The 15,628-nt window shown below is 38.9% G+C and overlaps 2 protein-coding genes across 3 annotated transcripts; one reads left to right on the top strand and one right to left on the bottom strand.

The window, feature by feature from the left end:
- Positions 1 to 1,466: 1,466 nt before the first annotated feature.
- On the bottom strand, positions 1,467 to 10,731 carry LOC144659017 (tetraspanin-33-like). Of its 2 annotated transcripts, XR_013571836.1 has the most exons (8): positions 10,550 to 10,731; positions 10,046 to 10,231; positions 6,785 to 6,859; positions 5,065 to 5,271; positions 3,699 to 3,746; positions 3,138 to 3,254; positions 2,693 to 2,869; positions 1,469 to 2,363 (listed from the first exon to the last, which is right to left on the bottom strand). XR_013571836.1 is itself a non-coding variant. In XM_078519552.1 (7 exons), the coding sequence occupies exons 1-7, from the start codon at positions 10,631 to 10,633 to the stop codon at positions 2,774 to 2,776; spliced, it is 813 nt and encodes a 270-aa protein (XP_078375678.1). In that variant the 5' UTR covers positions 10,634 to 10,731; the 3' UTR covers positions 1,467 to 2,773. The 2 variants fall into 2 exon arrangements, 1 of the variants encoding a protein (XP_078375678.1); XM_078519552.1 differs by having other exon boundaries at positions 1,467 to 2,869.
- Positions 10,719 to 13,702, top strand: LOC144659009 (uncharacterized). Its single transcript, XM_078519541.1, has 5 exons — positions 10,719 to 11,025; positions 11,329 to 11,357; positions 11,851 to 12,315; positions 12,670 to 12,800; positions 13,056 to 13,702. Exons 1-5 carry the CDS (start codon positions 10,737 to 10,739, stop codon positions 13,555 to 13,557), a joined length of 1,416 nt encoding a protein of 471 aa, XP_078375667.1. The 5' UTR covers positions 10,719 to 10,736; the 3' UTR covers positions 13,558 to 13,702.
- The last annotated feature ends 1,926 nt before the right edge of the window (positions 13,703 to 15,628 follow it).

Here is a 15,628-nt window from a genome sequence, read left to right as displayed (position 1 = left end):
GTTATAAAGTAGCAATGTTAGTCTGTGCTATAGGATATTTAATATTTGAATTTATTTATTAACTGATCAAGTTAATGTAATGAATTGAATTTAGCCTGTTTTTGACGAATTTTCGTGGAAGCACTCAGGATTCTCAGTTCTTGCTCGCGTATTTACCGGCTTACAGTTTTTAATCTATGAGTGTTTCAGCGACGATTTGGCAAGGACGGCGCTTTTAATCGTTACTATAATAGTCTGTATTGGTTTCAAAAAAATGTTTCAGGAAAATTGTTATTTTGGTCTTCAGTTGATTAAGAGCGGTTTTCACTTGAGTGTCAAGAGTAATTTGCGTTTGCTTCGGTATTGCTTTACTACCCTTAGTGATTGGTTTAAAAATCTCGCGCCACTTTCTTAGCCATCAGAACTAAAACTAAAACCATCTTGAATCGCTCACGCACGTTTTCCCGCGCTTCATGTTTGCGACATGTATTTGCTTCGAGTTTTGATTGGTTCACTGGATTGTCTGCGTACTCTGTCATTGGCCAGAGTAATCACTTGGCTTTTGGTTTTCCGACACTCAATTGAAGAAACTGCTCAATAAATGTGAAGTAATTTAACAGGCTTTAATCTTAAAGTGTTTTCTGTCGCAGTCCACACCTTGTAAACAAGAAGTAAAGGAGTGGAACTCGGCTTAACTCTAAATTTTAACTTCGGATTTTTTTCCGTTTTTTTCTTTGGAGATACAGTTAGTGTAGTTAGAATTTCTAAGTAAAACAGTAGGAATCCGAAATTGAATTTGTATTTTTTAGTTAAAAATGGACACTGTTTGTGCTTGACTATGAACTCTCAGGAATATATGTGCAAAGTATTTTCAGTTTGCCTTGGCAAAGAAACAGTTTTTTTGCATTTTGACTCAGGACTAACAAATTCTGGCCTACTACACAGTACATATTTCAATACTGAAAATATGTAGTATTTAGTACAAAAAAAGGTCTGGAAAATTCGCCCCTCCCCCCCACGGTCCGTGGGAGAGTCCTGGGAACGAGGTGAAATGCAGTCAGTTTCATTCTCGCCTCACATATCCCTTTTCGCGTCTCTTAGGCTGGCGAGCACACAAAAAGAGCTATGGGGATGAGAATGTATCGGTTTTTGATAAGTTTTTTTTTCCCGAAATTTTAACTGTGAAATTAATTTGCCATGTGTGTGGTTTACCAGTCTTGTCTACAATGACTAGGATTCTTTTGAATAGTTTTAATAAAAATTATTTCCGACTTGGATTGGTGTCGGGTGCCTCTTTTTAAAGTATAACGGTTTAACATTCAAGCTATCAGAGCCTTCATTTCTACTGGTCAGCGACTGGGAGCGAGAGGTAAAAAAGGTTAAGCCTGCTGTCGAGCCAAGTGGCCCATCAGGGCGGAGCTTATCCGGCAAGGAGTATTTCTACTCCTACTACTACTACTATGGGATGCTAGTACAGTCCATCGCAGGGTTTACCCCCAGCAGTAAATTCGCGGTACCCATTTATACACAGGCACCTGAAAGTAAAGTGCCTTGCCTAAGAACACAACGCAGTGACCCCCGCTAACCATTAGGCCACCGCGCCTCCCTCCAGGGAGCGAGAGGCTTGTGCAGAATCCATCACTATATGTTCCGGTTATGCACAACGGGACACTGAATAAAGTTCATTGCAAATAGCACATTTGCACGATACCGTCATTGGACTACAACTACCAGAATTCATTTTTCTTTTTCCTCTATTTACATTTTGTCCCCCAGTGGGTCAAAAAAACAATTGCTCTAATTAGAATGATAAAAAAGAAAAAAATGAAGGATTCTGGTAGTTGTAGTCAATGACGCCATCATGCAAATCGCCTATTGTTACAAACTGTCTTAACCAACTGTTATCTTTTTAATTTACAAACTGTACAAATATATACATAAAATAATAAAATGTTGCATGGCTAGAAAAATCCTTACATCGTTTCTTTTGGTCCACAATTTGCGCAAGCAATAGCCATACCAATCTTTCAGTGGATTTCTGTAAAAACAGAAACATTTTTTGAGCGATAAGCTGCAGTTCTACCATCCAGTTTTTTTGACTAACAACACGCATACATCATATGTAAGTCATGTCTTCACAAAACAGTTGTGCAATAATTTGTTTTGTTTTACGATAGATTCTTCGAAAGCCGAAAAATCCCTTCCAGCTCAGTTCAGTTGCAAGGCAACCTGACGCTCTGACGAGACGAGCTGGCACGTCAGAATTTCCGGGGCGCGCTTATCGTGTCTCCTGATTGGACAATGCTAGCCAGATACGTCTCCGCCACCAGTGCACGCACTAGATTCCTTCCACTATGATTTGTGTGTAAAAGAGACTGGAACGACACACAGCGGTCAAACGCAGCGCGCGTGCGCAGTTACTGTGCAATTCCCGCCAACATTCTCCATACAAAGTCTTAAATTTTCCGCAAACTTTCGCTTTAAACCCAAAAGTTAACGCCGTCCCTGGAAAGTTAAGGTTTATATGCCGCTTATGGATTGGAAATTTGATAATTCATCTCCACTAAGTGTCCCAGCTTGAACTGTTCTTTCACCGTACTATTTCTTTTACAATTTCTTGCAAAAGTTTGCCCACTTTCGAGTCAAAACTTCGAGGCGACAAAAACCGGATGTGACGTCAATTTTTGCGTTTGACCGCTGTGTGCTGGAACGAAGAGCGCGGGGTTTCTTCTTGCTTTCTTCAGCGGTCTGTGCCTTGATCAGCATGCGTAGAATGTGGAATGCTGTGGTTTCTTTAAAGCACATAATTAAGCTCGGTCTCGGTGTCATGTGACTTCAACATTTCTTCGATATCCCGGATCATGTTAAAGGCACCCAGAATTCCAAGTAACTAAACGGAAAGAGGGAAAAGAAATAAGAATTGCAATAAGAAGACCTTGTCAAGTCTGACATGCGGAATGCAATTTTCGGTCAAACAATTTTATCCAGCCTAGTTCTTACGCGTTCAGGGGAGTCTGGACTCTGTTCTGAGCAGTGACGTCACGGACGGAATAACATCGCACAAATTCTCGCCGCAGGCTTGGCGCAGTCATAAAAAAAGGAAGAGAAAGCCTAGTGACTAATCTGAATTTTATTTTTCTGGATGCAAGAGCAAGTACCTGAAAAACAGCAAAACCGAACGCCAGGCCACCAACGATGTGAAGATTGTTGTTTATCCAGTCTGTCAAACTCTCAATACAACCTCGGGTGTATATCAACGATGACGCTTCTGTTTCCTAAAGAACAAACAAGGCTTTGATTATGTGGTTTTGGATATTTCAAAACCCTATCTGCATGACTGAAGCTTTTTTTAATCTGCAAATTCAAAGTCAAGTTTGAAAAAGTGCACATGCGAGTTGGGAATTCTTTTTTCCTGATTGCATTTTATAGCGACTTCTAAAACGGTTAACATTGAAATTCTTACAAAAGAAGGTCGTCACGAATCAGTTAGTGAGATTACGGAAATCTCACTCACTGATTCGCCAACGTTAAAACGTGTCGATGTCTTGCCATCCATACTGTGAACTATTTTAATACTGAGTAGAAGTATCGCAAACTGTCGTCCACTTAACGGGCGCGGGGTTGTCACGCAGAATAGATTGTGACGAACCCAAAGAGCTGCGGCTGTTCCATGATGGTGTGTCACAAATCTAGTAAGAGCCGGTTAAAGAGTGACTTACCAGTTTCTCTTTCCTTACTGAAAATCCGCAGTGCGTGTTAATAAGATCCTATACACCAAACGAGAAACGAAATTAGTAAAATACAGAATAAGGCAGACCAAAGAATCTGTAAAGAAATGATGACGATTATGACAATTATGATTGTGACTGTTCATTTTCTCTTCATCATAAATTCACTGATTTTAGTCTAAAAAAATGGTTCTGCCGGCGACACAACAAACCCATGCATGCATTTGTTCATGGTCTTCGCTCTTATTGGCATACAAAAGACGCCATAAAATGTACAAAATTGAATTAAGTGCAACCACAAGTGAAGCGATTGCTTTCACTGCAAAGTTTTGGACATTTTGTGGCGTCATTTCTATGGTCTATAAAAGTGCACACCATGGAAAAATATTAGGTCGATTTACTTTTTGCAATAACACTGAAACTTTGCCGGTGGATTAGAGGGGGAATCTATTATTCGAGAGCAAATCGCACGTGACAGCGTGAAAGATCACTTTTTTTTGCTTGAAGCCGAGGAGTCTGTCGGAAATTTCGCTCAAAATGTTCCAATAAAAACTTCGAATTCTCCACTTTCCGTTAACTGAAAAAAGTCCCGAAAATTTCCAGTTTCCCGAAAGTTGCTTCATGTAACGTTACAGGTTTCGTCATTTTTATGGTCTGTACTCTCTTTCACCAACTCTTGACAAAAAGAGCACAAGAATTCTGTCATATATCGTTATTAATAAGTTCTTTTAGGTTACCTAAGTCTTACTTCTCTTTCGCTCTCTTTTGTTTGAAGACGAAAAGCCTAATAATATTCTAATAAAAAGACTTAATAAGCTTTTACATACTCTCTCGCAGGCTACCTTCAAAACCGAACCCAAAATCATGCCGGCCAAATTTTAGATCACAACCGCAGCTCAAAAACTATAGTACTGTCTTTATTCTTGCGCATGACTAGTAATACAGTCCTGATAGAGCGGTTTTCACTTGAGTGTCGAAAGGAAATCGCGTTTGCTTTGGTTTTGCATTACTACGCTTAGTGATTGGCTTACAAATCTCGCGCCACTTTCTCAGCCAATCAGAACTAAAACCAAAACCAATCGTGACTCGCTCGCGCACGTTTTCCCGCGCTTCGCATCACCTGTATTTGCTTCGAGTTTTGATTGGTTCACTGGATTGTCTGTGTCCTTTGTGATTGGCCAGAGTAATTACTTTGGACTGCTCTAATATGGGGAAAATCGTGATAAAATCACCTAGTTGATGAATTCCTTGATCCTCGGTACATGTACCTACCAGCACGAGAGTGTAGTTACATATCAAAGAAATTATTCTGTTAGGAAACATTCTTTTTATTTACAGTAATTTACTGTTTGCCTACCTCACGACAACAAGAGAAAGGCACACCACATGCTTGTACAGTGTTAGCAGAGCAGTTAAAATGTTCATTCAGCTCCCAGTCGTGATATGAGTACCCTCCACAACACTTCAAACCTTTCTGTATCCCATCTATTGCATTCTGCAGGTCAGAGTCATCTCTGTAGCGTATGATAACATTGTGTGTCGCTTCTTTGACTTTATTTCGAGTCTGAGGATACAAGAATGGATGATTATGTGTGGTGGGTTTATTTTTTCGTAAATTGAATGCTGATCTTTATTACACTACGACATTTCAGGCTACTGATTGCCAAATAAAATTATCCAAAGGAACACAAGACAAGTAGAACAAATATTTTCTGTTCGTGTAAAAGTTTGGTCGTATAACGCGCGCTCAGATAGGGTGTGAAGTCCATTTGCAGAAGGCTATGTAGCAAGGTTAAAATGTATCACTGCCTTTTATTGGCTTTATTATATAGAAGTTATAGAAAACTGCCTGTTTATAGAGCAACCCTCCAAGTTGACACCATTTTACCCGCCATGGAGCTGGCGACTAAATTTGAACCCAAGTCGCCGGCCAGCCTGGCAACTAAAATTGAGAATAAGGATTGAAAGAGTGAGCTTAATTTAGCGACTAAACTTTTTCACTGGCGACCAAATTTGAGCAGTTGGTGGCCCACTAAGGAAAGAAATAAACTTAGAGGGCTGTAGAGCCTGTTGTAATTACTTGAGCCTTGCTGTATTGAAGGTATATTTTGGACAAGTGAGTGCTGAATATTCCATCCAGCATTTTGAGGGTTGGGGTACATGAAAAATGGGACAAGGAAGTCAAGCGTTTCCTCGCCAAAAATGCCTGGACTGCAGGCTAACACTTGACACTCTAGCTTACATAGACTTTCCATTTCTTAAAACCTTTTTCTTGTGTTTGTGTCAGGTTATTTGTGAATCAGGGAGAAGTCCCAGAGTGGAGTTTGACTGTGAAATTAACAGAGCAAATAGCAAACAAGAACTGAAGACAGACAAATGCACGGCTCTCTATTTTTTAACCTGTAAAGTACTTTGATAACGAACGTATTAAAGTAAACCATTATATGTTACAGGTCAAATTTAAATCCAGAGGGAATGTTTTTTAACCTAGGTTATTTATTTTCAACCTAGGTAAAATTTAGGGTTATTTTTAGGGTAAGGGATTGGAATGTAGTCATATATTTCTAATACTAATGGTTCACCTAATGTTTCCTATGTGGCAAAGTGGATAAGGGTTTGGACAGCAAATCTGGATGCTGACAGTTCAAATCCTAGAAGTGCAGGCTAGTGAAAAGGTAAAAAAAGAATAAAATGATACTTCTTGAGGGGGGGGGGGATAATAGCAGATAGTAGGGGGGTAAGTAGGTATGGTGAAGGGGGTGAGTTTCAGAGAGAGCAAGGGGGGGAGGTGTTATTATTTTAATTTTCTCTAATTAATCCAGAATAAAAAAAAAATATCAACTAGCAGTTAAAAAACTTTGGTTAAAAAGATAAGCTAAGTTAAAAAAAAATCACCTATTTAAAGCTAATTTTGACCTGTAGCATATATATATTATATATATAGTCTAAAGAAAGAGATCCTCAGTTGTATATGCCATAAATCTGTTATCACTGTTTTTCTTTCTTTTCCTTTCTTTCATCTTTAGTTATGGTGGTGGATAATTTCTACACATGGTTAAGAACTATCCTAGCCTTACCTTGTCAACAAAAAAGAATGCAACAAAGCCCGTGATCAGTTCCAAAATGAAGATAACGATCAAAGATCCCATGAACTAGAAATAAATCAAACAAACACAAAATTAACAAGCAAAAACATGATAAAAATGTCAGCTGCAAATCACTTGCAGGGACATGCAGGAAAAAACTGAACGGCAACAAATTCTCATGGCAGGTTGGGGCTTAAGATCAGCCCTAATAAGACAAAAGTCTTGCCTGTAAACACCTCAGCACCATTGTCCATCAAGATTGGACAGCTTCACCTCAAAATGACCCAGTGCAATGATGGGTAAAGCAAGAGGGGCCTTTGCAAAATTACGACCCTTGTGAAGGAGCAGAAACTACAGCAGAAGAACGAAGATTAAGATCTACAAAGCTCGTGTACTCTCTGTACTGCTCTATGGATCTGAATGCTGGAGAATGCGGACTGTGTGTGATCTACAGAAGCTGCAAAGCTTTCTCATATCTTGTCTATGAAAAATATTCCTTTTGGCCAAAAAAGATTTCCAATAATGAGCATTTCAAATTAAGAGAACAGGAAGATATGGGTATTGTTCTTACATGTACATAGAGAAGATTAAGCTGGATTGGTCACATGCTCCTTAGAGAAACAATGGTCAGCATCTCTAAAGTCGCTCTCAGATGGACACCAGCAGGTAAAAGGAAAAGAGGCCATCATAAACCCACCTGGAGGACTGTAGAGGCAGAACTTCAGGCTCTGGACCTTAACTGCGGGCAAGCCTCGAAGCTTGCCATGGATGGACAGAAATGGAGAAAGCTTGTTGATACCCTATGTCAGTGTTTAATGAAAGATTTGTCCTGGAATTGAACCCGGGCCACATTTTTAGTGCAGAATGCACTATTGTGATGGTTTGGTGGGTTGGCGTTTGCTAAACCCCTAAACCACTAAACCACTAAACCACTAAACCACTAAGCCACTAAACCGCTAACGCGGTGTAAACTTTTAATCACCAATTAATTAATTAATATCAATTAATTAATTATTTCTGTAAAGGGGGGAGGGGATGGAGAGCACCTGACCGTGTGCCCTTGGTAAATCGGGGAGTCCATTACGATACTTACAATTGAAGAACTCAAGGTATATATTTGTTTCAGAAAGCACTATGCTCTCCTTGTGGTACAATTCTTTCTGGAAAAAATACTTTGTGCTAAACGCATGCGCAGATCAGTCTTCATCACGAACATTGCGTTTTTCTTCTGCAGAAGGATTCGTGTAGACTCCGTGGCCCCAAGTTAAAACCACAAATTAATTGAATTAGACAGTAAGGCGTCATAGCAGATCATGTGAAATATTTCTTGATATGGCAATGCTGTTTTCTTAGAAAAGGTGATCTAGCATCTCATAATTAATTGATAACCTGATAACATCTGTGTTATAATCAATGTCGCCTTCTTTGCAGAAAATAAATCACGTTACCATAAACATCATGTTACATCCGTTTTTGACAAAAACAAAAGTATGTTACATGTTTTTGACAAAAACAAAAGTATCTCGTTTGCTGTTTCAATAACAAACTGAAATTCAAGCTATCGAAAATTAAAATAACAGTGACATGTTTAGAAATTTTGTATTAAAGCCTAACGTGGTGTGCTTTTCAATGCGGTTGAATTCCTGTAGAATCCGTGGCGTTAATTTAATTAGACTTAAAAGGCATCACAGCGATCTGCGAGAAAAAAACAACAATATCATGTTACATCCGTCACTTCCTTTCCTTTTATTTGTTCTCCATCGGTTGAACTAACCTCCGTTTTATTTTGTAAAACCTCTGCCGCTTTAGTGTTTGAACATGCTTTCGTGACGGTTCCGACATTTCTTGAAAGAAATCTTCACACTACGTGCTTCTCGGCTTCATGCTTGAGTGAGCGTGTGACGTGTTCACAGCGCTTTCGTAAATCGTAATTAGGTATGCAAAAACTTGCACCGGGATTTTCGGCGTGAACACCTGATAACCAGGAAACAAATATCCTAGCTGTACTGCGTTTTAAAAACCCTTTCGAAAAAGATGTTTTTTGATTAGATTTGTTCTTTAGTTTTGAGAATCGTCTTTCGTGCAGTTTAAACCGTAACTTAATTAAATTAAACAAATGTCATCGATGTCGCCGTAAAACAAACAAAAAACAAGAGTTTCATGTTACGGCATTTTCAAGGAAAACAAAAGTATTTTGTTACAAACGAACGAAAGTGTCGTGTTACGTTTGCAAAGATTAACGTAAGGAACACCTAGGAAAGAATACAAGTAGCCTGTGAACAGTTTTTCCGAAAGTAAAGTAAAGCAAATAAACACGAACATATATAAAACATCATACTTTCAATTGTTCCATATTGCATTCTGCACTTACCAAATCATCGAGATTTTTTTTTTTATTGAATGGAACCCGGGCCACATTGATGGGAGGCAAGCACACTCACCACTGCACATGCCGTCCCTACTCCTCAATCTTTGATAAAACACTGGCATAGGATATATAGGCCAAATTATAGGGGATGATTTTATAATCTGGCTAATTGTAATATTCATGTTCAGTTAAACATGAAACAATGCTGGTCAGTGGTCCCCTGCAGGGCTGCAAATAACAGTCATCATTGGACATTGGCCTACCAAAATTTGCTCATGTCCGACAAAATCCCAAGTGTGGTCGGACATGATGTCCGGACAATTTTTTGATCATACATTAAATCATTTTCTAGCAACAATGAATAAAATTTAACCTTTCGTTTTTAGTGATGTCCGACCAAAACTTTGTTTTGTCCGACCATGATGGCGTCTTGGTAGGAAATATTATGTCCTTTCAAGTGAAAAAAATTATTTGCAGCCCTGCCCCTGCATGGTGGGCATACAGGGTGGCTGGGGGATGGGCAGGGTCCTTTGCGGTTAAGCATTTCACCTACATTTTTGCTGCTTGACTGTCCGTGGTACTAAATTACTCCCTTCCCCCTTTTTATGGTAAGTTCATGTATGTGGTATGTTTCATTGTTACCCCGTTCTCAGTGTGATGGTGCCTGGTGGTTGCTGCTCACATGGTTGTCATGGTTACCCTATGTGCTTGGCTCCAATTGGTCATGGTGCCACCATCCTTTTAGGCACTTTCCCCAAGCTCATCAATTGCTGATGAATTTAACAAGTTGTGTGGTCTGTGTGATCAGCTGAGGGAATTACTGTAAGTAATAAATACGTCTTAATATGTAGTATTTTTTCTGTCAATTATTTAGTTTCACTCACTATCTGTAGTAAGATCTTGTTCTCCCTGAGAGCCCCAACACAGCCACAGAATGTGATTACGAACATCAAACAACCAACAACAATGAGGAGAATGGAAGGGTCAAAGGCCAGACTGTCAAGGTCACTGTACTCGTTCTTTTCATCATGTGCCCAAGCTCCCACTCCAATAAGTATTATGCTGATCATCTGCATTTCAATGGCATATGAAAGGTTAAAAACAATAATATAAATAATTCGTAATGAGAGTAAAGAAGTTCATCAAGTTGAACTACGAAATAATTGTAAGTTATATTGATGTACCGGTATCAACAATAAGCAAATATTTGAAACTTTAAGTACCAGTGAAAAAAGTGATAGCAATGAACCAACTTGACTTTGAAAGAAAAATATTCTTGCTTTGGCGGTGAACTTGCACAAAGAATAGTAACCTTTCTTACTAGATTTGTTTACTTGATGAAAGCCAAACATTACCTAAAATTTTGCTTTAGTTTCAAAATTACTTACCCATAATATGGTATTAGTAGCAAAGAGGAAATACTTTACTACACAGTGAAAGTTTAATTTCTCCTTCAGCGAATTGTCATCCATGAAAACCTCTTTCTTCCTCTGATCTGGTGTATCCAAACTTCAACATCCAAACTTCCTGAAGCAGAACTTCGATCAACTCTTCGTCCACCCAGGCCTTCCCGGTATGCAGCACGGAATTATGGGTCATTTCCATGTAGTCAAAACAAAGATGGCCGCAGCAGTTCCATTCAATGTTGTTTTTGGAATTAATGAAACTCCTTTAACTCACGCGTTGGAGACAAGACGTTTTGATGAAGCATTAGAATATATCAACAGTCGTTATGGTTTGTGCCTGGATGAGGGATTTTACCAAAGGATTCCACTCTATATCGTTCTTTCTGGAGAGAATTCTGCAGTTGACGGCGAAGCTATGCCCATTCACTTGAAAATCGCTCGACGATTGATCGAGAGAGGTAAGATTTTTATAGTTGCTAATTAGTGGCTCACCTTGCATGTGTAAAGTTAGAGAGCTTCGCCATTTATATGATCCTGCGATTTCGCATCTGATGAGCTGAGGACCCAGGTGTGAAAATTGACACCTAATTTCCTAAAAGCTTTACAGGTTTTCCTTTAAAATGTGTGTACATGTAGTTATTATTTGGGATTGTACTTTTACATTTTAGAAGTTATTAATTCCACTGTGGTTATATCAGTTCTTCTACCTTGTGAAACATAAAAATAATTAGAAGTTTTATATCGTGTTTTATTCTTTCAAGGGGCAGATCCAAATTTGAGAATACCAGAGGTAAGTTTAATTCTTACTTGAAAAATTAAGCCTGCATGATAAGGTTGTGTCTCAAAGTTGCCATAGCAACAAAAAATGTTGGGGGACTGGGGGGTGACCTTGGACAAAAAGGAGGGGGGAGTATACAGGATGCGGGAGTAGAGAGGGCGGAAACTAGGAGAAACAGGGGAAAATTTTGCAAAATTGACTGACTGTGTAAATTATTTTGCAATAGATAAAGCATGAAGAGGTAGGAACAACAATGGAAAGTGGGGGAACGGGGAGTACACGGTACGGGAAGTGGAAAGTACAGGCTCTCCTGCCCCCCTCCCTTGTTGGGGTCATTCCGCATCAGCAAACATTGACCACATCTCAGAACAGTTTGTTAGTGTCTCGGTCAATTTGAGGACCCCTGAAGCTTTTCTGGTATACTTTTCAATGTTGTGTTGTCAGCGTAATAAGAGCGCCTAAAACTGAAATCAATGAGATAATTCCACCTTTTGTTTCTCTGCAGACTTGTGGTGCTGAATACATTGGACCAGGGACATCGCCACTGCAATGTGTTGTCAATTTCTACAACCAAGTTACAAGCAAAGATAGTACTCTCGCTGGAGACACAGTCTCCACACATGAGGCATTATCTCTAAATGGAAAGTACATAAAGTACACTGCAGACTTGGTCGAAGAGCTAATAAATGTGGTTTGGCTGTTGTTGGGTCACGGCGCTGAAGTTAATGTTAAAGACACTGAATTGAAGACACCACTACACACAACACTGTTGAGATCACATGACTTACGTATGGCACAGACTTTGTGTGACAATGGTGCTGAACTTATGGCCACTGATTGCCATGGCAACACACCCCTTATGTCTCTTTGTAGTCCATTACCCTGGCGTGATGGCATAGAGCAAGGACCATGCCTTGACAGTGACATCAGTGAAGCTGTGCGTTTTCTGTTGTCATTTGAAAATGTCAAGGTAAGTTTGGTTTTTATTCTTATCAAGTTTTGAACAGTTTTCAATCTCTGAACTCATTACCAAGTAGATACTGTAACTGGTTGCAAAAAAGTTAACTGCTTACTTACTTAGGTCATGCTAGCACTGGCCTTGCTTGCATTGCTTGACAATTCTAACGAGAGACTACTCATAATAGTCTTTAAAGGAAAGTTTATGCCAAACTTAGTATTGATGGCAACCTTGGGCAGCTTTGAAACACCAATATGTTTGATGATGCCATTAGTCATTCAACTTGTAATATGAGCTAAATCACAGACCGAAATAAATGGTAACATAGTGCTAACTGTGGCTTAACAAGGTTTGTTTCCATTTAAGATTGACCACTGTGGTATTCACAGTAGAACAGCCCTGTTCTATGCCATGCAGTCAGCAAACTTTAAAGTTGCAAAGATCCTTCTTGACCATGGAGCCGATCCTAGTTTACGTGGCTTGGGTCCAGATGGAAGGTATGTAAATATTATTTGTTGAGATCAATGAATGCACCTGCAGCTATTCAAGTTTTTCTTTTGCAGGTAACCAGCTATGCAAAATGAGGTGCTTTACTCTCATAACACCTCTCTTTACACAGGTGCACAAATGATCGCTGAAAATTAATACTCCCGGCTACATCATGCTATAGAACCCAAAGTTAAGTGCTTGGCTTCTCAACTTAGGCTACTGTACAGGTTCTAAGAAATCATTTTAACTTTGTAAAATTTCAGGTACATTTCTCCCTTGCTAGCAGCAATTATTCCATGGTCCTCCATTGGAAGAAAGGACATGTCTGCGGTTTGCCGAGAACTTGCACCTCTAGTGGATAAAGGTTATTTCTCCACTGAAGAAATTCTACTGGAACTGCTGGAGTACACCTCTTGGGGAAATCCAAGTGATGTGTCCTTACTAAACCTAAAACAATTCGGAATCAGCTTGATTCCCATGCTGTTTGGACAGAGCATGTGTAAGTTGCGTCAACTGGCATCAAGGATGTTTATTGACTTCACGTTCATGGGTGACACATTTGGACTGTTGTGTTCAAGCGAAGTTGCATGTCTGGTAAAAAGGCACGGTCTTCCAACTGAACTCATTACGGATTTTCAGATCGTTTTGTTGAGGCATAAGATCCTAAATGCTTTGGCAGAAACAGACTGGGACTTGTGGGATGTTGAGGAGTTCATGTTGGATGAAAGCAGTGAATATGATGAATCAGATGATGAGTACTGGTAGCCTTACATGTACATGTACATTTGTGTATTCACTGCATTTCAACCCTTTTGTGCCCACGGTAGCTCAGACCGAGGGAACTTTTTTTGGTGGATTACTCTTGAACCATCTTATACCCAGTTGTTCACTTGGAATGTACATGTACTATAGCCTTTTTTTTTTTTTTTTTTTTTTTTTTTGTTTTTGTTTGCAAAAACATTTATTGAACAGTTCAAAAAATAAATTACATTTAGTTACTATTTACAACCACGAATAAACAAAAGGACAGCTTAGATTACATTGATTTGTATGTTACAGACTAAAATAAAGAAAAGGAAAAAAAAATTCAATACAAGAATGCAAAAGTCAAATAAGGGCTTCTATCCGGTAAGATTTTTTTTTTTTTTTTTTTTTTTTGATAACATGGTTTGCCGGACAAATTGTAATACAAGTTTGTTTTTTACTTAGTTACATTTGTAGGAAATGGTTAGCTTACGTTTTATTTAAAGAATGATTTGTGATTTGCACGTACTCTTTTCAATAGATAGTTTACTTTTGAGGAAAGCAAGGAAGGCTTCGAAATAGTACTGTTCTTGTTCTCTTGAAGCAGAGTAGATGTAATACTTGGCGATTATCAGGCAGAGGTTTAAACCAAGTTGTTGGCCAAAGTTGTTTGTGAAGCCGTATATTATGGTTTTGTCGTTCAAGTCAATAAAATCGTCGTTTTTAACATTCCACCAGTGGGAAAAGGTTTGCCAGAAAGATTGCACGCCCGGGCAAGAAACAAAAAGATGTTGTAAGGTTTGTTTTTGCTCGCAGACATGACATTTGTCATGTTGAATGATCTTATCTCTGAAAAGGGTTGCATTAGTTGGCAAGATATGATGTATAATTTTGAATTGGAATATAGCGAGCCTAATATCCTTGGTCACTTTAAAAGGAATGCTGTAGATAGTTTTAATAGTTTTCTTATCAAAGTTTGCTTGCCACATTCTTTGTTCTGCTGTGGGAGGTATGAATTTCAGCCCGATTAGAAGTTTCGAAGCTGATTTACATGAAAGCTTGTCTAAAGGAATTTTCTCTGCATATTCTAAACAAGTGGGTGCGTCGGTGTCAAGTTCTTTTAACAAGCGGATCCAGTTTTGGGGGATAGAGTTGCATAAGCCATAATAAGTAAGAAAATTTGTTTTGATGGCGAACTTGCGGCAAAATTTATCAAATGTCAGGAAGTTGTTTTCGTAGAAAATGTCTTTGATTTTGGTTATTCCTGCAGCATGCCAACTATGGTAATAAACAGAGAAGCCTTCGATCTTAATAAACCGATTGTTCCACAGAATTTCATTGAGAATCTGTTCTTTGTTTGCTGGAGTATGATTATTTATGATTTGCCAAATGCTTAAGACATCCTTATAAAATTGTATAGGTATATCTAGTTTGAGGTACTTTAAATCATAGTTGCATTCTAGTAGGAAAATACCTCCTACCTGTTTTAATAGTGTGAGAGGTATATGGCACCAGCTTGCATTTTCATTGCTTTCGTGCAGCCTTCTTACCCAAGTGACTTTCAAAGCGTTGTTCATTATTTCAAAATCTGGCAGATCTAAGCCACCCTTAACTTTCGGGCCTATCATGGTGGTATGTTTAATTTTAGGTTTGTTGTTCCAAACAAACTGAGTAATGGTTGCTTGAACTGAAGATTCAAATTCTCGGGGAAAAGTAAGTACCGATGTATTATAGACTAGCTTCGAGAGAGCGAGGCTTTTAAGAATGGTTATTTTACCGTACAACGTGAGATTTCTTGATTGCCAAAGATTAAGAAGGTTCTTCATAGACAGTAGTTTTTGTTCAAAATTTTTTTTGAAAGCTTCAGCTTCGTCGTAAGAGAAATAGATTCCTAGTGCATATATCGGCTCTGAAGGCCAAGCTATATCAAAAGGTGTCGAGGCGTCCTTTCTCCGTGACCCTATCCACATTCCTTCAGTTTTGGACTTATTTATTTCTAGTCCTGAAATCTCTTCAAAGGCGCGTAATGTTTCGAACAAGTTCTGCGCTGACAACGCGTCGGATACAAATGCAGTAGTGTCATCTGCATATT

This window comes from Oculina patagonica, chromosome 6 (genome assembly GCF_052425735.1).
Source record: "Oculina patagonica isolate OP01 chromosome 6, crgOcupat, whole genome shotgun sequence".
NCBI lineage: Eukaryota > Metazoa > Cnidaria > Anthozoa > Scleractinia > Oculinidae > Oculina > Oculina patagonica.
Note: the sequence above shows the minus strand (reverse complement) of the source record. Positions and strands in the feature narration are given on the sequence as shown.